Below are 22673 nucleotides of genomic sequence, written 5' to 3' on the forward strand. Positions count from 1 at the left end.
TCGATTGACTTTGCTCAATGATATTTTATTTTTATACATGTTCTTTATACTCCGTTTTGGTTGAAGAGTTAAAAAAAAATAACGGCGATCAACCACAAGAAAAGAAAATGATAGTCAAGCCAAGACGGACAAGTAGCTTGTTTATTAGAAAAGGGACATCAGAATGACGCTTGTTATCACTAAATAAAGATGAAGCATAAAGATTCGAGTGTTATTTTGTATTAAATATTAGATGCAGATTTGGTGAATTGAATTTTGTTATAAGAGATTATTTATTTATTTATTCTGGATCTATAAAGGAAATTATCTTGATCGCAATCACCGTAATCTACCATGTTATAAAAGACCAAACCTCTTTTGGTGTGAAATAGGAGGAAAAAAAACGAATAGATCAAATTATAGGTATTTATTGGTTGTGGCCCTTGTCGGACAGAACCTTGCTTGTACAAGACAAGTCTCTTTATAAAGAATGATTCCCGATGAATTTTACACCATTTTCATGGAATTCGGTTAGTTGAATCTTATTCTTTTTTATTTTATATTTTATATTGTGTACCAGTCAGGGCGGACTATAATGATACTAAATGATTAATACTTTAAAAGAATCTAGAAAACTATATAAAACTAATACATACATAAGTACAAGTATTAATACTAATACTAATACTAATACTAATACTAGTATTAAGATCGGTAACAGTAACAGTAACAGTATTATATACATTACATAAATTACATATACAAATGTATATAATTATATATAAATTTATATATGTATCTAAATTGTATGTAATAATCAGTACCCTGTGGTTAATGATAATACAGAAAAATCAAGTGGGGTGGCTCAACAAAGTCTTAAAAGTCAAACATCGACGTTCGGAACTGCAAATAAAAATGAGACTCAAAAAAAAAAAAAAAAAAAAAAACAGGCCTTTCGAGAACGATTTAATTTCTATTTCTATCAGATATATATATTTCTTTTTTGTAAAGAGTTGAATCCCCCCACCCCTTCTTTAAACCCTATAAATATTTATACACCTGTCACTCGGTTCATAAAGACCACCTCTCTTTCTTCTTCTACTTCTACTTCTTTTTTCTTTTTTTTTCTTCTTATATTTGTATATCTCTCTCTTTTTTTATCTTTATACAATGGCACAGCACTACCAACAACAGCAACAACAACAACAACAGCAAATGGAACAAATTCATCACAATAATCTACCAGATGCTCCACCTTTACCAGACCATCAAGCTTACCCTTATATACCTAGCCATTCGTCCTCTTGGTCGTCTACCCCTTCTACTTTGGTACCGCCACCCGGCAGCGAAAAATATCAATTACCTCAAGGTTAGAGCATACCTTTTCTTCTTCTTTTTAAAAAGACATGTAATTGAATCTGCATATTCACGATCGTTGTCATTATGATAAATAAATGATATATAGAAAGTCCTCTGAAACATGGCTTGAATATCGAGCGGTTGGAATCCAACGACAACGACGACAACACACTGAGTCTCGAGAAACACCCAAAGAAACAGCGGCGGATGGCCAACCGGAATTGCTGTGCGCGGTGCTGCTGTTGCGCGTGCTGTCTTCCCGTTTGGGCCACTTGGGTTGTATGGATTTTTATTGTCGCCATCATAATTGTCGTGATCGTTATTGGCTCTATTCTTGCTACCTTCAAGATGCCGAGTATCGAATTCCAAGGCATTGCACCTATCGAATCAGACGAATCAATCATATCATTCAACAACGACAAACTGTCCATCAACTTTGGCCTCATTGTCAATATAGAGAACCGAAATATCTTTCCAATCTACCTTTACGATGTGAATGCCTATGTAAGTACAGCTCAAGTATAATATTAATATAAATAAATAGAAATAGGCAATAGATAAGCTTTTTCTTTTCTTTTTTGTTTGCCACCTGAATGCACCATATTTAATTATTATTTTATAGGGATATTACCCTTATCCCGAAGACCCATCTACCCGGACCTCAATTGGAGATGGTCATTTGGATTACGAACTCGTGCCCTCTCAAACAAACTACAACTTCACCTACCCATTCACCATTAAATATGATCCTGCCTCAGATCCCAATCTATCGATCTTGGGTAGCATTGCTGACAAATGTGGTCTGACTGGTGGTGCAAAGGGAGATCTGAGCATCCAGTACGATATTAAGCTTCGTGCCCGTGTCCTGCTATTCACCATCCCGCTCACCATCTCATCCTCTGCTAATTTCCCTTGTCCTCTCAATGTAAGTTTCAAGTCAATAGGTTACACAGACCCACCCATCGAACCCACTTATTTATCTTTATCTTTATTAGTCGGATACACTTCCTGGTCTGGACACCGATTCACTTGGACAAATCTTTGGAACCTCCTAAACCTTTCTCCCTCCCAAAAAAGAAAAAGAAGTATCTACAAAGGAGGGGATCATATACTTCATTTTCTTTTATATATATATATATATATAAATTATGTAAATTGCTGGCAATGTATATACACACACCCATTCACACCCATTCACACCCATTCACACTCTCACTTATATTAAAGCCCCCCCCCCCCCCCCCCCCCCACTCGCACACACTTTAACAAAAATGTATATGCATGCATATATACTTATATATATATCAAAAAGAAAAATAAGCAACAGCGAAAAATAACAATATATTTATATTTATATTGTGTAGAGTAAAATCGTACACTTCCTCTTCTTCCTATATTTTATTTCTTTGAAATAGTTTGTTCAGCCATGGAAGTGGTGATTATCATACTACTTTTTCTTTATAAAGTACAAAACATAGTGTAACACTTCTTGTAAACCAGAATTTTATTTGACCTAATAAATAAACAAATGATTCATGCTGATGATAATCCGTATAGTCTAAAATAAGGCCCATTCAAGCTTTTAATATTCTGCTTTTATTGTATCGAAACAGACAACGCAAATTGACCTTTTTATATATATATATATCTGTTTTTAAGGTGGCTTTGGGTGTAGTTTTGAATATATATAAAAGGAAAGGCAAATATTTGGTACTTATTGAGCAATACTATTTGTTTATTACACCAAATCCTTATTTATATATACATGTTTGTAAATAATAATGATAATGATACATATTTCTTATAAATATAGGTGGTTTGAATAAGAATCCAAACAAGTGAATAATCAAATATGACACACCAGGTCAAAGACAAGACATTATATAATCAGAAAGCCGAATTGTCTTTAGAACCTCTCGAATACAAGTTTTTGATACTAAATTAACCTTTTTTTTTATAATTATATTATTATGTAGCCTAAAGGAAAGGACCTGTTAGTCTTGGTGTGTGAATGTGAATGTGAATGCGAATATGTATGTGTTTCAATGTTGTATACTACATATGAATACATCCATAAATCTGCTGATGGAACTAAGAAATGCCAAGCATTGAGTTCATTATCGGACTGGGATGGCCCGAAAATAACACACACACAGGTATATATATATATATATAAATTATTCAAAAATAATTCTTTACCCATTACTGACGTCTGTATGTTAAACGTCATATTGTATCCCCCCCCAAAAAATAAATAAATAAATAAATTTAATCCACTATAGACAGATTAATAACCTATAATATTTTACATGTAGTCTAATGCACTGAAGGAATAAATAAATAAAGCTGTAAAGATAATGCTGGTAGTCTAAACTGACAAGTATATGAGATATGGATATGATTTTCTACAAACTTATTGTTGCCATGGAAATATATTTATGTAAAAATAATAAAATATTTCCCTGTAATATCTTTTTTTGGATTTCTTGTAGACTGACGTGAATTTTCCTTTCCGGACAAGGCCAGAAAATATATATTATATAATATATTATAGTATAATATAAATTATTGCTATTAATTATTATAATAATTATCGTCTTTATTCTTATAACTATCATTTCTCCTCACCCTCCCCCCCCCCTTTTTTTTTTAATCTCTATTTATTTATCTTTAAAGCAATGAAAGGGATAGAAAACGTTTTCAAAACCACCTTGCACTCCCTAGAACACCTGGCAATTTCTGCAAACTCTCGGATACAACATACTCAGCTACCAGAATCTGTCACACTCGAAAGTGTCCCTAGCAACCAGCCGCAATGGGCTGACCCCCCTCAAGCCATGTCCAACACAACATATTACGACAACTGCAACGGTCCTTGTTCTAGACTAGTTTACCCAGATCCCGAAACAGGAGATCTGGTATACCCACCTTACAACGAAAAGGGTGATCGCATAATTGATTTCTCAGGTGCAGGTTACAATGAGGGCAGGACAGATCTTCCATCATTGCAAGAAGTGCCTGTTGTCATTGCACTCGAACCCGTCCAGAATACCCTCGATGACTCTGGAAGAATCCAGAATGCCCTAAACGACATTGCAAACTTTCCTGAACTTCCAAACGGGTTCAAGGGAGCCCTTCAACTCAACAAAGGCACATACTATCTCTCAAAGCCAATTGAAATGAATGCTTCTGGGGTGGTTCTCCAAGGAGACCCTAATGGTGGTACTGTGCTGGTAGCAACAGACGCAATGTCCCCTCTTGACACGCCGTATTTGATCAAGGTCTCTGGGCAGCCAAACGCTATGGCCAGAAAACGGGTGCCAATTGCGGATGAGTATGTGCCGGTCGGACATTATCAAGTCCGGGTCACGCAGAGCAAGAGATTCAAGCAGGGTGACACAGTAGTGGTGGGAATCGGATTCAATGAAAACTGGATTGAGGCCATTGGAATGCATGATATTCCAGCCAAACCAGGCCAGAACAGCAACAATGGATGGAGACCCGGTCGGTTTGAACATCACCGCCGGCTGGTCCGCGTCGAAGAAGACGGCAGGCTATTGACCTTTAACGAACCCCTGACGACCAGTCTTGCAAAGGAATATGGCGGCGGCTACGTCGAGGCGTATCAGAATATGCGGGTCCAGCGGGTAGGAATCCAGCATCTCGAATGCGTATTTCCGGCAAACAAGTCAAGAGGACCCGAAGAAATGATGAAAACAGAAAAGAAAAAGGTCAAGGATTATCGATTCACAGCCGAAATGTTTGACCATCTGTTGATATTTATGGATCACGCCGAGAATTGCTGGGTACGTGGTGTGAAGTCTGTCTGGTGGAGAAACTTTGCCAGGCTGGGTACAAATACAGTAGCAATCACACTTCAGGTAAGCTACACTCACCTAAAAAAAACCCCCAAACCAAAACAAAAAAAAAGTGTAAATCACCTTGAGAAGATTAAAACAAATAAAAATAAAAATAAATTGTACTTTTATGCAGCAATGTTACCACACATTTCCACAACCACCACCGCCAAATCCCAAGAAGCCGGCGTTTCTTGCTGGTCAGTTTGCCTTTGAGATATCTGGGCAACTGGTTCTTATTGAACGCTGCCATGCAGAATACAATTTCCACGCTTATTCCTACAAGGGAAGAGTACCTGGTCCAAATGTTGTATATCAAAGCGATGCTGTAGCAAAGAATGGGGATGTCGGACCTCACATGAAATGGTGTAAGTTTCTCTTATTATCATTTAAAGAAAACCCCTCCAAAAAAAAATTAATGAAGGCTGAACCATACTAAAATTTAAAATCGACTAAACCAAAACTTGTATTTGCCACGTTTTTTTTTTTTTTTTTTTTTTTGCTATTAAACTATATATATATATATATATTTTTGTGTGTGTAGCTTCAGGACAGCTGTATGACAGTAAGAAAATAAAAGACTTATAATGAAAACTTTTGACTAGAGCTAATTTGTTTGTTTGGTTGTTTTTAGACTGTAATATTGAAGGACAAATTCTTATTCAAGACCGATTTGACGCCGGATCTGGCCACGGATGGTCAGGAGCAAATTCAGTTGTATGGAATACGATTGCCCATGGAGGAATGGTCGTACAAAAACCGCCACTTGCCAACAACTTTGTAGGCAAGTATTTTTACTCTATTTTTTTTTCTTTTCTATTTTCTGTGTGTTTGTGTTTGTGTTTGTGTTTGTGTTTGCTGTTCTTTGTAACCTTTCTTAGAATTGATCTCCTAAAACAAAAATAAATTATATAGTTGGATGTTCCTCCAAGAAAGCAAAGGCACGAAGGCCCAGTCATCCTTGGGGGTGGGAAGAGTCGCCCGATGTCAAGGTTGAACCACCGAGTTTGTATTTGGCCCAACTGAGAGAAAGGAGAAGGATGAACACGGTTTGACTCGAGGAATACAAAACCAGTAATTTATGTATGCATTGCAAATTTAAAGATCAAGAGAAAAATACCCAACATTAATAAACAAATAAGTATTTCATGAAATCGTATTGTACAAAAACCTCCCTTTAATCTAATAGTTGATTTTAATCTTCTTGAAGAAGTAACAAATGCTTATATATATATATATATATATATATATATATATATATATATAAAATAACTAAATAAATCGTTACAAAAAAGGGCAAAAGAAGAAGAAATTCAATTGCTACCTTGTTGATATTGTATATATATATATATATATTATTGTTACAAAACAGATATGCGAATAAATTATAGATATATAGATAGATATGAATATGAATACATTTATTACTTTAAAAGGGAATTTTGCCATTTCTTTCTATTTATTCTCTTCATCCTCTCTCTCCCTCTCTCTCTTCTTGTTACAGTCTGTATCTCCACTCTAAATGATATTTGCCTTGGCCCACTTAATTCTGTGTCCAATAAACCCACATTGTATTCAAAATCACGAAATACGTGTTTAACAAAATATATGTATATTTTTATTGTGTGTGCCTTTTTATATATATATTATCCATAGTAGATTTACTTTGTATTGATTGGGTACATCTGGAGTTGCTGTATTAAAAAAAATACCACTCAATTAACATTGGTTAGGTTGCATAATTACAATTTTGTTTTTTTTTGTTTTTCTTTTTATCCAGCACATTAAGTTTGCCAGCTTTGGATCAATAATATATATATATATATATATATATATTTGTATGTACAACTTAATTAGTTTCTTTGGCCATATGTTTTCACATAGCGTGCATTAATTGAAGGACAAGTATTCAAGATAAGATCTACATACAACTCCTTGATTTATCGGAAAAAATTGAACATGGATAATAGCGAAATCAATGCCAGTAAAGAGCATGGTAATGCAAGATACTTGGACCTTTGTTTAGACTATATCTTCTTAGCCTCTGATGTTAATTCTTTCAAGCGGCCTAGCTTAATAGCACCTTACACAAAACAATATATTTTCCCATACAAGCAGACAAAAAAAAAGAAGGGGAAGGGGGGGAAATTTTGAGTTGCTAGGAAATTACCCATAGAAAGCAATTCATCTAATCCCAAACAGTTGATTAAAAAAATAAAATAAAATTAGCGTTAGACTGTTTGAGTGCCAAATTCGTGTGACCTTGGCATAAGTGAATACTATTGAGCGGGTGTTCCATTAAGCGATTAAAGAAACTAAATGGAGCTCAAGCCACTATTCACACCCTTTTTTTTTTTCTTTCCTATGTTTGCCCCGCCCAAAGGTCCTTAAACATGCTGGGCAAAGTTTACAAGCCAGGGGCTGATGAGGAAACCGAAAGGGCCGGTACCCTTTCACGACGACAGTCTAATAGACCTCACAATTCTCTCTCAAACAATACACCTTATCCACTCCACACAGGTCCTCATCCTATCTTGCCACATTTACATCGCCTAAGACAACTGATGCTCAATCAATATAATCCTTTGGTGTGGATTACAACCCTTATTGTAATACTTATCATCTTGTACAATCTACCACAAAGATCACCATCACCACCACCTCCGATCAAACCCATCGTCCCGAGTATCAACTATCTCGACACAACACAACTTACTGACTATGCACTGCTAGACAAACTCTTAATAGACAAAGGTACCTTTCTTTATTCTTTAACTCTTTGACTCTTTAATCCTACTAATCCCCCTTTCCTTTTTTCCATTTCTTCTTTTCTTCTTCTGCCTATTTTTTTTTTTAAAAAAAAACTATGTAGATAATATACACCGTCAGTTTAACGGGATCGATCGTACACCAAAGTGGGTCAGTCAAGAGACCCCAAGCTCTTCAGATAGACCGTTACCCCACCACCTTGGGGGCCATACAATCGATGATATTGAACGCTTGGTAGAATCCCAAGAGCTTACTTACATCGATCAGCGGAATAAAATCGTATCTGCCATTGCCCTGGTGTACACAAACACACCTGCACTTCTTCCGCTACAATTAAAAAGTGTTCTAACCCAGTCAGTGACACCCGAGATTATTTGGATTATCTGCACCGCCGAACACTTTGAGGCAGCCTCTGCATTAGTTGAAACATACAAAAGTAGGCGCATCAAGGTCATAACAACCCACCAAACAGGACCTTCCTGGCTTTATCTGGCCTCCCGCACAACCACAGAATATCTCTGGATTTTGGACAACAATGCAGTACCTGGAGAACACTACCTCGAACGTATGCTCAAACTCTCGGCCACCAAAGAATATCGCAATGCACTCTTAGGCACTGATGCTGGCGTGATGCACTCGGGTCTCGAAAACGAATCGAATGTGATTTGTCTACCAGCAAAGGAAACAGTAAGCCAAAGGGTGGATATGGTCAACAATGTGTGGGTATTGCGTCGGTCATGGTTCAACGCAATATTCCATGCCGGACAACCTCTGGAAAGCAATCTCCCGCGGGCGCTTCTTGGGCATTTTATCAGTCATGAAGTTCACTATCACGCCGGAATTCCGTCTGTAGCCCTCCCTGTAGATCCGCTTGATCCTTCAGTCTGGGCAAATCAACAGACCCCAGAGGAACGGGCGACTCAGTGTGAGGTAATCGATCGGCACCTGAGAGAAGAACGCGACGGTCATGTCGAGTACGGTCGGATTGCCGGAGTAGCTGGAACAGCTGGAACTGGTGGAGTAGGTGGGTTTGTCGAGGGTTTTGAAGCTCCAGTGGTTGCGTTTGTGGTAGACGGGAATCAGGAATTACAGGAGTCGATTCCCCTGATCTGCAGTTTCCAGCGACAACAGGAGGTTAATGGTGCAGCTGTGCATGTGGTAATTACTGGAAAGTATCGAGGGTTGACGGCAAAGGATGTGGTGGATTCCCTGGACGCCTATCATCCAACATGCTCGGACTTGCGAATTCACGATCTAGAAGTCCATTACGGAAATCGAGGCGACATACCCCTTGACGAGCATTGGCGCCTACCAAATGAGATCATGTTTAGCCTGACACGCCTTTTGACGCGTCTTCAGCCACGAGTACTTATTCATATCCAACAGCGAACAAACATTGTTGGAGAGAGTATCAAGGCTGCCGGTAAAAAAGTACATGCTACAGTAATTAGTTTACCTGCGCGAGATATCGGACAAGCCCTCTGGATGGCTGATTTACCAGTGAGTTCACTTGAACGTAAGTAACTTTTTTTTTTAAAAAAAAAATGAACTGACTTGCTGACCAAGTTACCTATATTATCAATATCTAATTTCATTTCATTTAATTCAATGACTTGAAACGCTGAATTTGTGTTATGTTTTGTGCTTTATAGAATGGCACTCATTTACGATCAAGATCATGATGGTAACAGACAGACGGCCTCACTCACTGTCTCGACTGATTCGGTCCGCTGCCCGTGCTCACTACCTTGGAGACAAGATTGATCTGACAGTTGTGATGGAACAGACGAGCGACAGAGTTACCCAGGCATTTGTCAACAGCTTACCATGGCCTCATGGTAGAAAGAATATTCGCCACAGAATTGTAAAAGTCAACCGGATGCCGGTATTTGTAGAGGCATGGTACCCGACCAACAATGACGAGTATGCAATCTTGCTTGATGAAGGGCTTGAGGTATCCAGCCTGTTTTATAGCTGGGCCAAATACTCTGTTTTACGGTACCGCTACTCACCTGATAAGAATGCTGCGGCTGCCATGTTTGGAATCAGTCTTTACTCGCCACGCTTGATAGAAACCGACCCTAGTGGTCGTCGATTGTTTGCGCCTGAAGCTACTCTGGAAAGATTTGGCTATCCTCGTCGTTCGCCTTATCTTATGCAATCTCCTAGTAACTCTGGTGCACTGTTTTTCCCCGAACACTGGCGTGAATTCCACGATTATATTACAGTTAGACTTGCAGACCAGGCTAAGAAGCAGCTTCAGAAGATCTATGTTCCAAACGCACGATCAAGTCAATGGACCAATTCATGGAGGAGATACTTTGACGAGATGATTTATTTGCGTGGATATGTGATGCTGTATCCCAACTACGAGGATTACACCAGCTTGTCCACAAACCACCTTGAATTAGGATCTCATGTAACAGACGATTACTCGCATGCGACATTTTTGTATCGTGTACCACTTATGAGTAAAAATATCATTTCGGAACAACTGCCGTCTCACCGTCTACCCCATTGGCACGATCTTCCGGTATTAGATTTGTGGGGGAATCGAGAAGTGCTGGATATCTTACGAGAACGGGGTACTGCATTCCACCGTCAGGTCTCAGCATGTGAGCCAATAGAGCTTGGTCAACATCGGCATGACCCCTCGGATATGCTGTGTCCTTTTGCACAACTCGTTACTGTTGCTGTTGCATCTGAGGACGAGGTTGTACCCGAATTCCCTACTCGTGTAGTTACTATCTATGTTACTAGCACGACTGAGCCAACACCACCTACTACTGGCAGTGATAGTAACAGTAACAGTAATAGTAATAGTAACAACAATTCCCAAAACGATGTGGGCAATCCAACTATTGAAACAGACGAGACCGAGGAGATTGTTGAAGCCAATGAGATTATAGCAGACATGGAAGTGGATTCTTATGTGGATGATAAATCTAATGCAGATGCAAATACAAATACAAATGCAGATACAAATGCAAACGCAAACGCAGACACAGACACGGATACAGATACAGATAAAACTGGATCCGAAACTTATGTAGACCCTGAACAACAAACAGATGGACAGTTTGAAGAAGCAGAAGAAGAAATAGAAGTAGAAGAAGATCCGATGTATAATGCAAACAGTGGCCTTGGAGCTGGTATTGTTGATGATGAGACTCGAGTAATGGCTTTATCGGAAAACCAACTAAAGCAAGAACAGTTTTTGCAAGTGGATCCTAAAGAGGCGTTGGGAAACCTTGAGTCTATGGCTGCCACTGAAGAAGAGGCAGAGGCAGAAGCAGAAGCCAAAGATCCGACTATTCAAGATATTAAAGAAGATGAAGGCGAAGAAGCCGAAGAAGCTGAAGATCTGGAGGGAGAGGAGGATGGTCAAATAGAAGAAGAGGAATCTGAAGATCCAGACGGACAAGGACAAGGGCAGGATGGAGATGATGGAAATGATCAAGAAGGTGTAAATGTAGATGAAACAGAACAAAACCAGGAAAGAGATGCATTTGAAGTAGAAGACATTGATTTTGCGTAAAGAAAAGAAAGAGTAAAAAGAAGGAAAGGGAAAAATGAAAACAAATAAACCAAAAAAAACACACACACACTAATAATAATAATACTACTTACTTACTACACAATCCATAATACACAATCCATAATACATAATCCATAATACATACATTAATTAATTAATAAATAAATAAATGAATAAATATATAATTTATTAATTTATTATATATATATATATACAGACCCATATCAGTACTGAATAAAATTTTAAGATTCCGCCAAATCAAGGCATCACCATTACACTACTTTTTATTTATTTTTTCAAAGCTTTTCCTCATTCGAATCTCACCATGTCTCACCAAAACAAAAAGGAAACTCTTCCCAAACGAAAGCAGCTTTCAGATTATCAAAGAGGACTGATAATTGGTGGTGCTATAGTAAATGGCACTGCTGCTGAAATTTCTGAGAAGAATGGTATACCTCTAGCAACGGTGTATTCCACAATCAATAGATGGAGAGATACTGGAACCGCATTTCCTGATAAGCGAAAAGGAACTTTGAAGATAATGGATGAGCGAGATGAGCGTCACTTGAGTAATATGAAGACGAATCGTGAGACAACACTTGGGGGTCTTACCACCTTCATGTCTGACACCCTAGGGCATCCCATCTCCAAGTCTACCATTCGTCGAACTATTCGTAGATCTGGATTGTCTTCTTGTAAAGTTGTATACAAGCCACTGCTATCAAAAGCACACAAGAAGAAGCGGTTGGCATTTGCTAATCATGCCAGAGAGACCAATCAGAGATGGGATCGCGTCATCTGGAGCGATGAGTCAAGGTTTATGCTTTTCAGCAGAGATGGCAATACTAGAGTATGGCGGTATCCTCAAGAAAAATACAGAGAAGAGTTCATTAAACCAAGACTGCAGTGTGGTGGAGGCTCCATTATGGTTTGGGGCTGTGTATGGGCAGGAGGAGTTGGCCCATTGAAAACCATAAAGAACACGCTTGACCAGTATGCATATATGGACTTAATGAAAAGGAAGCTTCTTCCATTTATGGAATCTCTTAGTGAGAACAATGATGGGGAGTTTATCTACCAAGAAGATAATGCTCCTTGTCATAAGTCTAAGCTTGCAGAAGAGTGGAAGAAGCGTCAGAACTTCCCAGTGATGGTATGGCCGCCGAACAGTCCAGATCTCAGCCCCATAGAGAATTTATGGGCATATCTTACCAGAAAAGTGAAGGCCAGAGTCCCCTCTCCAAAAAATCTTAATGAGCTGGAGAGGGCTATTCATATAGAATGGAAGAATATTCCGGCTGACGTTTGCAAGACACATTGCATGTCAATGCCTAATCGCTTACATGAGATGAAGAAGGCTCGTGGAGGGTCAACACATTATTAATTTTTTTAATAAATTTACTTTTTATTTTTTAAGAGCCATATCTTAGTATATATATGCTTTCAAACATGGGGTGTTAAGTGAATATAGACAAACTAGTGTAAGAATGTTAAAGAAGTTGATGCCTTGATTTGGCGGAATCTTAAAATTTTATTCAGTACTGATATGGGTCTGTATATTATATGTGTATATATGTGTGTGTACGTACGTACGTTGTAATGACAGAATATTTTCTGACTAATGTTGATATGGAAGACAAGATCTTTTTGGTAATTTTGGTTTTTGGTTTTTGTTTTCAAACTTTCTTAGCTAATGGTGTTACAGGCTATGCTGTTGTCTTGTTAGGGAAAGATCATTGGCTGTTGTGAATTTCTGTATTCTATTTACCTCTTGAACTCGCGTAAATCTATATATATATTATATATTTTTACTTTATAAATAATAATAATAATAATAATATTTTATTATTATAAAAAATCCAACAACAACTCTTCCCTCAAGTCTCCTGTATCTTAAAACTCCCAGCAATCATGCCGAATCTCGCACCACCGCCACTACAACCACAAAACGGAAATCCTAACAGCTCAGTACCACCCCTTGATCAGTCAGCTCCTTTGGTAGCTCCAAAGGACTCTTCTACTATGCCACTAGACAGTCCTAAACCTAGCAATTCCACATCCGATGTCACTTCTCAATCGAATCCTAATCTCACACGCCCCGTTCAACCAAAAAGGCAATTTATGAACAAGTTTGCTACAATTCCCACCGACAAATGTCCACAGAATCTATGCCGAGATCTTCTCTTATCCAACTTTGACCGCAACCTAACTGTAGAAAAAGCTCATTTTGAACCACAACCTTTTACGGGCACAGCTAATGGCGTGATCATGGCACCTACTCCACAACCATCCCACTCTAATTCATCCCATTCTTCCACACCAGATCATGACAAGGGAGGAATAGATCAAACTAATCATCCAACCGACCTACTAAAGAGTCGATCTCGTATTCCAATGACCAACACATGCCAGTCTCCACCACACCCACAACCCTTGACAGCTACAGCAAATGGACCAAACTCAAACCAATCTCAATCCTCGACCCAACCTAACATTCAGGCCACACTCTCAATTCCAGCATATGGCTCCAATCAAATGGGTGACAACAGAAGAGGGTCAAACGCAAAGGGAGAAGTAAAGAATTTAATTTAATTTATTACTATATATCTTATTTTTCTTAAATTTATTTTTATTATTATTTTATTTATTTTTTGACTTTCTTCTTTATTGCTGTGTTGGGTTTTCTGTACATTGATATTAATATAACTAACGCAATATTTCCATTAGCCTGATCGCCTTTTGCGCTCTTCTCCATCTCTTAATAAGAAAAAGAAAAGATCGATGGCTAGTCTTGGAGGAACAGCAAGTCCAGCTGAGGTATTCCATCGCAATCTCGTCGATGCAGTCTCCAATGTAGAAGGTATCTAATTACTACTAGTATTACTATTATTCTGTCTTTTGTCTTTTTTTTTTCGGAATAAGGGCCGGTTAATAGATAGATAGATATGCATATTAATATGCTCTTATTTCACTTTTATCGTCTAAATCGTAAAATCTGTACGATTACTTGATAGATTCCGACGAAAACGAACAATACGTTTATCCTTTTAGTGGTACGAAAATATCTTGTATTTCTCTTTGGCGGTCAACCTCCTTATTTGTTGTATTTATCCAGACAATGGTTCACTTCATCGTCCGCACTCTATCCAGTCGATCCCTGGAAATACGCCTGAGCTACAATCGGATCGACCACGTAGAGGAGGGCGACAAAAGGGATTTTTTGGGGACTTATTTAGAGCAACATCGTTATCAAATGAGGCCTCACGGCTAGCAGAAGAAGCAGAAGAAGCAGCAGCAGCAGAAGAAGAAGAAGGAAGCATGACAGACCATTATCGGCCCAGACTGCGGAATCATGTTATGGATCATCCACACAGACCAACAAAAAAAGATCAAACCAAACCAGGTTTACTTGGCAGATGGTATGATGGAAAGCCAACAAATCGTCGGTCTAGAAGAGGTCACCAGAACATACCTACCCATGGTCCTTATGGAGATGGATATACAAGTGACGACGAGGGCATGCCACTCCTGAGAGTCGATCGCTATCGGACCCGCCAAAAGAAGAATTGGTGAGGGCCTCTAATAAAGAAAGAAATAAAAAAGAATATTAAATAATTAATTAATTAACTAACTAACTAACTAACTGACTATTTAATTATTTAATTATTTAATTAATATATATATATATATATATCTTATTCTTATTCTTATTACTGTTATTTAGCTCTCAAGTGGTGTGGAATACATGTCTTGGTATTTTTGCTATAATTTTACTTGCTCTTGTTCTGGTGATCTACAGGGCAAAACCACTTGAGGATATTGAGGTTGAAATGGGCCGAGTACTGGCATCTGATAAGGAACTTATATTTGACCTCCATGTCAAGGCAAGCAACTGGAACTGGTGGACAGTTAAGATTGGCGAAGCAGACATTAGCATGTTTGGATTTAGTCAAATTGTTCCTCTTTCACTCAATGCAACCGAGGAGGACTTACAAGTCCAGGGTAAAGTACACACAATATATGCCAAGTATATTATTATTTGAGGGGGTGGAAGACGATTGCTTTGGGTTTATTTATTTATTTTTTTGGTACAAAAGATGATAATAACAATCTTTCTTCTTCCTCTTCTTTTGATTAGGTGCAGATCCTGCTGAATACCTAGGGAGCTTTTACCACTTTGATGAACCTCTTTCAATTCCTTCTTCTATGTTTACCAGACAAAGATCTATAACAATTAGTCAGATCCGGATAAAATCCCCAGGTGCTGATAAGAGTGGAAACGAACGATGGTAGGCTAATGTTCTTTTGTCTCTTATGGTTATCGAACAAACCAAAACCAAAAACAAAAAAGTCCATGTTTAATTTTCTTGCTTGAAACTCATTCTCTATCTACAGGTCTCGCATCATTCGATACCCCTACGGCTTGGTAGCCAGAGGTGTGTTCAAATACCACCCAACACCTCTACCGGGCACATATCCACAGTCCATTGCTATCTGTGATGTAGCCCAGGTAGACCCAATGACAGGAAATGTTTCTGAAGACCCTGATCAGAGTTATTGTTTGGGCGATTAAAAACAAAAACGAAAAACGAAAAACAAGGAAGGCTGTTCCAATATTTCTTATATAGTAATTGTACATTTTAGACAACTAAGAGGGCGAATGGAATTTATATAAAACCATGAAGTATATTAATTAATATTAATAATAATCATAGTAGTAGTAGTATATATATATAAATATATATATGTGTGTGTGTGTGTGTGTGAGGGCGTTTGTTAGTTATTAATATTGCTCTCCTTTCTTCTCTTGTATTATTATTTTTTCTTTGATTACTCAGAATATGGTTGCATTCCAATAGGTCTTTATTGTTTCTAGAGTGCTTATATAGCATTGATACCAACTTCCTTATACTCTTTTGATTTTAACTTACAGGGCTGACTATTATTTATTACACAAGACATTTTAGACATTAATACTAAGTGCCTCATAAAGAGTAACATCTAATTTGTCTAATGTTTTCGAGAATAGTCTCAATCTCAAGTTGAACAATTGTAATATGATGATTTCATACCTTTTACAAGCTTAATTTTATTTTATTTTATTTTATTTTATTTTTATTATTGATTTTACCTGTCGGGATTCTCATAAATTACGACGAATAACTTTCTTCCGCATTTTCTTCTTCTTTTATTTTTCTCTATTTTCTTTCTATTCAAAAGCCTATCAATCACGTAAAAGTCCCTTCTATCGCCATGGCGTCTGCTCTTCATTTCGAGACCTCTTTCTGGTCTCAGAAACAACCACACTCGACGCTTCCTGATTTCCAGTCTGGACTACAGATATTACACCAGAAATTACAGCAAAGCAAAGTAGAAAACGAAGAAGTCATCACTTTTTTTAAAGATCGCATTTCTATTGAGGAATCATATGGCAACAAACTCATCGACCAGTCCAAGATACCTTCGAAAAATTCCGGATTTGGACGAGACGAAGGTGCTGGACTGCGAAGCTGTTTCGAAAACTTCAAGGTCGCCAGTTCCCAGTTTGGCACACACCATAAAGAGACTGCAGCCACAATGACCGATAGTGCGTTAAAACCTCTGCAGACGTTCAACGAAGACTACAAAAACATGGTGGCCACCAGCCGTCAACAGCTCGACAGCAACCTCAAGCAATTCGACGGGCTATATAAAGACGCCGAACGCGCTAAATCACTTTATAATCGACGATGCCGCGAAGCCGACCAGGCCGAGGAACAGGCCGTTCAGCAGGCTTCGCTCGAAGCTCCTCCTCTTCAACCTCCTACATCTCCCACAGAACAATCCCAGCCACCTGCGGAACCAGCTCCGCCTGTACCTCCCAAAGACATAATTACTGTGCGTCTAGGAAGCCAGGTCTTGACCCCAGCTGAATTCGACACTCTTATCCAACAGATGCGCAAAGAAATCCCCGTAAAAGACCACCGAGTGCCTATCCTAGGCACGTACAAGTCTACCTCTACTGGCGAAGACATTGCGCGTTGGCTCCAGCACAATCTGGCACAATGCAAAGACTCGCCCGCAATGGCTGACATTGTCGGACAGCAGCTGATCCAGCCTCATGGTGTGTTACGACTTATTGCACAACGTGGAAACAAATTCCTACCCTCGGCAACATCATATTACCAGTGGCGCATTCGTGATCCAGAAGAAGAGGCTGGCAGTGTGGGGTCCAACCCAACAACATCTGCATTGGGTGGCATTTTTGAAAAGCTTGGAGGCGGTATTGCGGTTGGTAATGGCGGTGTTAATGGCGGTGCGGGAGCAGGTGGGTCTCCGGTCGTGCCAGGGGAAGAACCATACAAGAAAGCAAGAATGGATGCAGAAAGAGCAGATGAGGCTTACCGTAGTGCAGTCAAACGAGTAGATCGTATGCGCACTGTAATTGAAGAAGCACTGGTGAGTGTATATATAGATATAGATATATAGTTCAAAGAAAAACTAATGCTTATTGATTAGTTTACTCATTTTGCAGAGATGGAAAAGGTTGAGTTGAGAAGACTCGATACATTGAAACAAGGTAAAAGAAGCGATTTTTTTTTAAAAGTATAAAGTTACTAAACAAGTTTTTTTCTTCTTCTTTTACTTTAGTCTTTTCTGCATTCGCTTCTTGTCTTTCGGCATCATTACCCGGAGACAAGGCTATCGTAGATCAAATGCGTTTATTCCTTGAATCTCTGAAACCTGAACAGGATATCCAATACATTGTACAGCAATATTGCACTGCTAGCTTCTCTCCAAAGGCAATGTTGTATGAGAACTACTACCATGGAATTGCACACGGTAAATTAAGTACAAGGTTTCACATAAATAATACAGAACATCTCATGCAAAAAAAAATTACAGATCAAATATTTGGTGTTCCATTAGAAGAATTAGGAAAACAGACAGAAAACGGTGTACCTCAATTTGTCACATATGCTTTGGAAGCTATTACACAAGGTAAGCTTTGTAAAGGGAATGGGATAATTGGATAAAGTTAAATATATGTATATTTAATGGATTTACCTTTTTATTATTCTTCTTATTATTATCAATTAAAATAAATAAATAATAGGTGCCAATGAAATGTCTTTGGAAGGTAAGACGAGAAATACAAATGCAATAAAAAGATTGTGGGTGAAAATGATTGATTGACCAGTTTAAATAGAAAAGAGAAAACTGTGGTCAACGCCACTTGGGCTTGAGAGTGTTCACACCGCAAGAGCAGACATCAATATAGCCAGTTCTAGAATTACAGTCGATCTTTTGAAACAATATGAACCGGGTCTCTTAGTAGCTGTTCTTCGTCTATTCCTCCTCGAATTGCCAGAACCATTATTGACCTTTGAGTTCTATGATCCAGCCCAAGCATTATACAACAGCAATAGTAAGTCTTAAAAAATATGTACTATGTATAAGTTGAGGTAAGATAATGTGTGGCTACGATATTCTTACCGCAAGCTTCTTCTTCTTCTTTTTGATAGGCGAACAAGACGAAAGTATGCGCATATTTCCACTGAGTCATTTGATTTCCAGTCTTCCTGGATCTCACTTCAACACTCTGGATGCACTGTTGACCCACCTTGACACATTCATTCGACAGTTCAGCAAAGCTCCTCTGGAAGAGGAAGAGATTTTCAAGATTTCTCAGATCTTGGGTCCAATTATTTTGCGTTCTCGGGTAGAAACCCTTACTACACTCACCAGTCGTGTTCCAAGACATCTAGCACACGATCTTATCAAATATCACAAAGACATCTTTTCTGAGGTCACCTATCGGGCCCATGCTGAAAGTGAAAAAAGACGCCAGACTCGTCTTGTGGCACTCAGAACAACAGAACAAACCGAAGCAGAAACCAAGAAGCGAGGATTAATGTCGTTTATTAGACCAAGCGAAGAGACCAAATGGGGAGTGAATTCTGTTATGGGTGTATTCCAGCGAAATGGTAACGGAAGTGGTGGCGGTAGTGGCAGTGGCGGTAGTGGCAGTGGTGGCGGTACATCCACTTCTCCACCTGTACCTTCCCCTTCTGACAGTCGATCATTCACACCACCAACATCCATGCACTTTGGATCTGTGATCACCCAAGAGTCTCCACCTTCTTCACCCACCTTGCCACCAAAGGCGGACCCTCCTCCTCCTTCTTCTTCTTCTCCTCCTTCTCAAGTCATGTTTGATGTCGCTGATCACATATCTGATAAACCTGCTTCAATCAAAGAGACAGACAAAAAGGAAGTGGTTGAGGCTCCCCCTCCTCATCAACCAAAGGAAGAGAGTCAACCAGAAGGTGAGCTTGATCCATTCTTTGCTGATGATTAGATTTTCCACTACTCTCTATCTCTCTCTCTTTATTTCTATCTATCATCGTATATACATATATATATACAATATTTCTTCTTCTCTTCCCAAATCATGTGTACATAATTGTCAAGTTTACATACATACACATACATGTACACACACAAATAAACAAATAAACAGAAAAATATATAATTTTCAATGGTTCATGCCATGACACATTTATTGGAGTAAATGAACATGCTAGACATCCAGATTAGACATCCAAACTAGAATCCAAGACCTTTAGATCTCCTGGACGCTGAGAGCGGGGGGGAGGGACTGTCTAAGCTTCAGGGCCTTCTGCTTGTCGTTGACGACAAGGGTGTAGAGGTAGCGAGAGCATCTGACCTTGAACTTGTACTTGTCACCGTTCTTCTTAACGCGAGCAGCTAATTTATTTAGAGTATGAATTTTTTAAATGAGAATCTAAAGTCGAGCAATGAAAAAGAAACGTCATGACGACATTGAAAGTAGCGGAAATTGCTTACACTTGGCGTCCTTTCTGCGGGTGATTTCAAGGAAATTCTTAATGTCCAGAACCTGTTTGGGCTATAGAGAAACATCAATAAATGTGGTTTTTGATTTCATTTGATTTCATTTGATTTTATTTTATTTTTATTTATATATAAATATAAAAATATGAATATGAATGTGCATATGTATATATGTTTATGTATTTTTTTCGTGGAGTGTATCGTCTTGAATCTATTCTATCTATTGTGGTTTTCATCCATATAAAAGTCTTGGGAGGTGGTAATGGTGCTGTGGTATGGATACGAAATATGGTGTTGGATGAAGGATATTTACCATGATGACGGAATTATACCAAGGAGAAGGAGGTTTCTTCGGTTTGCCTGCTTAGGGCTCGACTTTCTACATGCTTGGGATACCTACAATGGAAAAAAAATGAACAGACTGCTCTGGGCCGCACCGTCATACAATTCCGGGTCGGACTAGTTTAAAGTCCGGAATTCATTGATATGCATGCAAGTAAAAGGTGATCTTTCATTTTTTTTTTAAAAAAAATAAATTTGTAGTTGTACAAAGTAACATCAAGGGGGAGAATTACCCGATTTTGTATGATTTTATTTTTATTTCTTTCGAGCGACCGATCGAATTAGTCTTTTTAGTAGTTTCATTTTTGTAATGTATTACTGTTACCTACTATATATCTTTATATACAAATTAAATATGTAATCATAAAGAAGTATTGACAAGGTAGCTAGCCATTGTGGAAGTCAGTAACTAGATAATGGCTATTGTTATTATTATTATTATTATTATTATATAAGTATAGCCCTCGACACTTTAATTCTAAAACACTTGTAAACAGCTAAATATATATATATTAAAAGAAAGACTAGCCTTGAACATTTATACTTTAATAAAGCCATTTATTTTCTCTAGTCGGATATTTTATTTTGTATATTATTTCCCCGGTCAATAAATATGCATTCAATTGTTCTGTTCAATAACGACTCTGTATATTTAGTTATTGATCTTGGTATCCTTCTTTTTGTGGTTTGTGGTTTGTGATTTGTTATAATTACATTTAATATCCAGCCTTTATATCTATATATTTATATTGCTGTAACTATTTAAACTCTCTTTAAGCTGTAAATAAACAACTATAGTCACCAGTAGCTTGGGTTTTTGATTTGATCGATGAAATTTGAATAAAAGAATTGTCCGTGGAACTGGTTTTTATTTCTATTTCTGTTTCATTATTGGGGAACCGATCTGATTCTTTAAGAATATAACCTTACAAGATAACAGCATCTTTAATGATAACGCTCACATATATATATATAATTGCGATATTTTATTTATGGTACATACTTTAAGTATTGTTACTTAAATGACTACATATATAAAGAGAACTTAAAGTATTGTATTATGCTGATAAGAATAAGAATAATAGTTGCTTTTGTTCAATTCACTTTAATTTCTGTTTTATTTTGTTTCAATAGTTCGTCCGCTATTCCACTTTAATACATTTACATTTGCAATTTTTCTTTCCTTCCTTGTTACACTTATTAATAATAAATGCATAATAAGCAAGGGTATTTTTTTTTACGATATGTATACTTGCTATTTTCAGAATATGACAAGGTACTTCATTTGTTCAAACATGACTCACATGATCAATCAAAGTCTAATAATGTACTTATTTATATATATTGCGTGCAGCTTTCAAAGTAATAATAATATTAATGAATAAAATACAATACATTTAATATATAAAGTCAAAAAAATCAAGTTATTTTATGTCATTAACGCGTTTCTTATACACAAGTCTTTATTACTTGCTAGCGAGTAACAGTAATAATATTACACTTTCAACTTGACAAAAAAAAATAACCCAAAACTGATTTATAACACAAATTATATTTAAAATTTATTTTTATAGCAGATATATATATCTTTTTTTTAAAGAAGAAACCAAAGAATACTTTGCTATAAATAGACAACAAAATATAGATATTTATAAACAATAAATAGCCATATATTCCAGAACTATCCCTTGCTCTTTTATTTTACACCTTGTAAACCTTTAAATAAAATAAGAAGAAACAAGTACTGATATTTTTACTGACTTTATTCAAAGGAGTCGTCGTCAAGCTCTTTACCAGCCTTTCTTCGTTTAATTTATTATATCATTACGTTTATTTAACCAAAGCGTCGACTGTATCGAGATCCTATAAAGTAGAATATGCATATGTGCATAAAAATCTTACTTTTTTACAAGCAAAAGAAACGCGGCATTCATACATTTAAGAAATAACCAATAGGTAACAAATAGGTAAAA

The 22673-nt window shown here is 37.6% G+C and overlaps 5 protein-coding genes across 5 annotated transcripts; 4 read left to right on the forward strand and 1 right to left on the reverse strand.

Moving 5' to 3' along the window:
• Positions 1-1149: 1149 nt before the first annotated feature.
• On the forward strand, positions 1150-2777 carry PHYBLDRAFT_73128 (hypothetical protein; the record flags this gene model as incomplete). Its single annotated transcript, XM_018442790.1, has 4 exons — positions 1150-1348; positions 1445-1842; positions 1961-2263; positions 2754-2777. 4 exons carry the CDS (start codon positions 1150-1152, stop codon positions 2775-2777), a joined length of 924 nt encoding a protein of 307 aa, XP_018284159.1.
• A 1205-nt stretch (positions 2778-3982) lies between these two features.
• Positions 3983-6360, forward strand: PHYBLDRAFT_80483 (hypothetical protein). Its single transcript, XM_018443585.1, has 5 exons — positions 3983-5219; positions 5332-5563; positions 5740-5760; positions 5830-5979; positions 6111-6360. Exons 1-5 carry the CDS (start codon positions 4017-4019, stop codon positions 6248-6250), a joined length of 1746 nt encoding a protein of 581 aa, XP_018284160.1. The 5' UTR covers positions 3983-4016; the 3' UTR covers positions 6251-6360.
• Positions 6361-13413: 7053 nt separating this feature from the next.
• PHYBLDRAFT_152687 (hypothetical protein) lies at positions 13414-16075 on the forward strand (the record flags this gene model as incomplete). Its single annotated transcript, XM_018432974.1, has 7 exons — positions 13414-14076; positions 14230-14362; positions 14517-14555; positions 14618-15071; positions 15227-15504; positions 15641-15791; positions 15898-16075. The coding sequence occupies 7 exons, from the start codon at positions 13414-13416 to the stop codon at positions 16073-16075; spliced, it is 1896 nt and encodes a 631-aa protein (XP_018284161.1).
• A 640-nt stretch (positions 16076-16715) lies between these two features.
• PHYBLDRAFT_189378 (hypothetical protein) lies at positions 16716-20005 on the forward strand. The gene is made up of 7 exons (XM_018439653.1): positions 16716-17940; positions 18001-18061; positions 18133-18324; positions 18388-18483; positions 18599-18622; positions 18692-18910; positions 18948-20005. The coding sequence occupies exons 1-7, from the start codon at positions 16756-16758 to the stop codon at positions 19841-19843; spliced, it is 2673 nt and encodes an 890-aa protein (XP_018284162.1). The 5' UTR covers positions 16716-16755; the 3' UTR covers positions 19844-20005.
• A 10-nt stretch (positions 20006-20015) lies between these two features.
• On the reverse strand, positions 20016-20681 carry PHYBLDRAFT_128671 (hypothetical protein). Its single transcript, XM_018429231.1, has 3 exons — positions 20672-20681; positions 20353-20413; positions 20016-20253 (listed from the first exon to the last, which is right to left on the reverse strand). Exons 1-3 carry the CDS (start codon positions 20672-20674, stop codon positions 20108-20110), a joined length of 210 nt encoding a protein of 69 aa, XP_018284163.1. The 5' UTR covers positions 20675-20681; the 3' UTR covers positions 20016-20107.
• Between the last annotated feature and the right edge of the window lie 1992 nt (positions 20682-22673).

Source organism: Phycomyces blakesleeanus, assembly GCF_001638985.1.
Source record: "Phycomyces blakesleeanus NRRL 1555(-) unplaced genomic scaffold PHYBLscaffold_38, whole genome shotgun sequence".
NCBI lineage: Eukaryota > Fungi > Mucoromycota > Mucoromycetes > Mucorales > Phycomycetaceae > Phycomyces > Phycomyces blakesleeanus.

Bases quoted from the DNA above. Each gene is read 5' to 3' on its own strand.
- PHYBLDRAFT_80483 (XM_018443585.1), top strand. From the start codon at position 4,017: ATGAAAGGGATAGAAAACGTTTTCAAAACCACCTTGCACTCCCTAGAA. The intron at 5,564-5,739 runs GTAAGTTTCTCT...TTGTGTGTGTAG, and splicing joins CGGACCTCACATGAAATGGT to CTTCAGGACAGCTGTATGAC. The intron at 5,761-5,829 runs GTAAGAAAATAA...GGTTGTTTTTAG, and splicing joins TTCAGGACAGCTGTATGACA to ACTGTAATATTGAAGGACAA.
- PHYBLDRAFT_189378 (XM_018439653.1), top strand. From the start codon at position 16,756: ATGGCGTCTGCTCTTCATTTCGAGACCTCTTTCTGGTCTCAGAAACAA. The intron at 17,941-18,000 runs GTGAGTGTATAT...CTTATTGATTAG, and splicing joins CTGTAATTGAAGAAGCACTG to TTTACTCATTTTGCAGAGAT. The intron at 18,484-18,598 runs GTAAGCTTTGTA...AATAAATAATAG, and splicing joins TTTGGAAGCTATTACACAAG to GTGCCAATGAAATGTCTTTG.
- PHYBLDRAFT_128671 (XM_018429231.1), bottom strand. The intron at 20,254-20,352 runs GTAAGCAATTTC...TAAATAAATTAG, and splicing joins CCGCAGAAAGGACGCCAAGT to CTGCTCGCGTTAAGAAGAAC.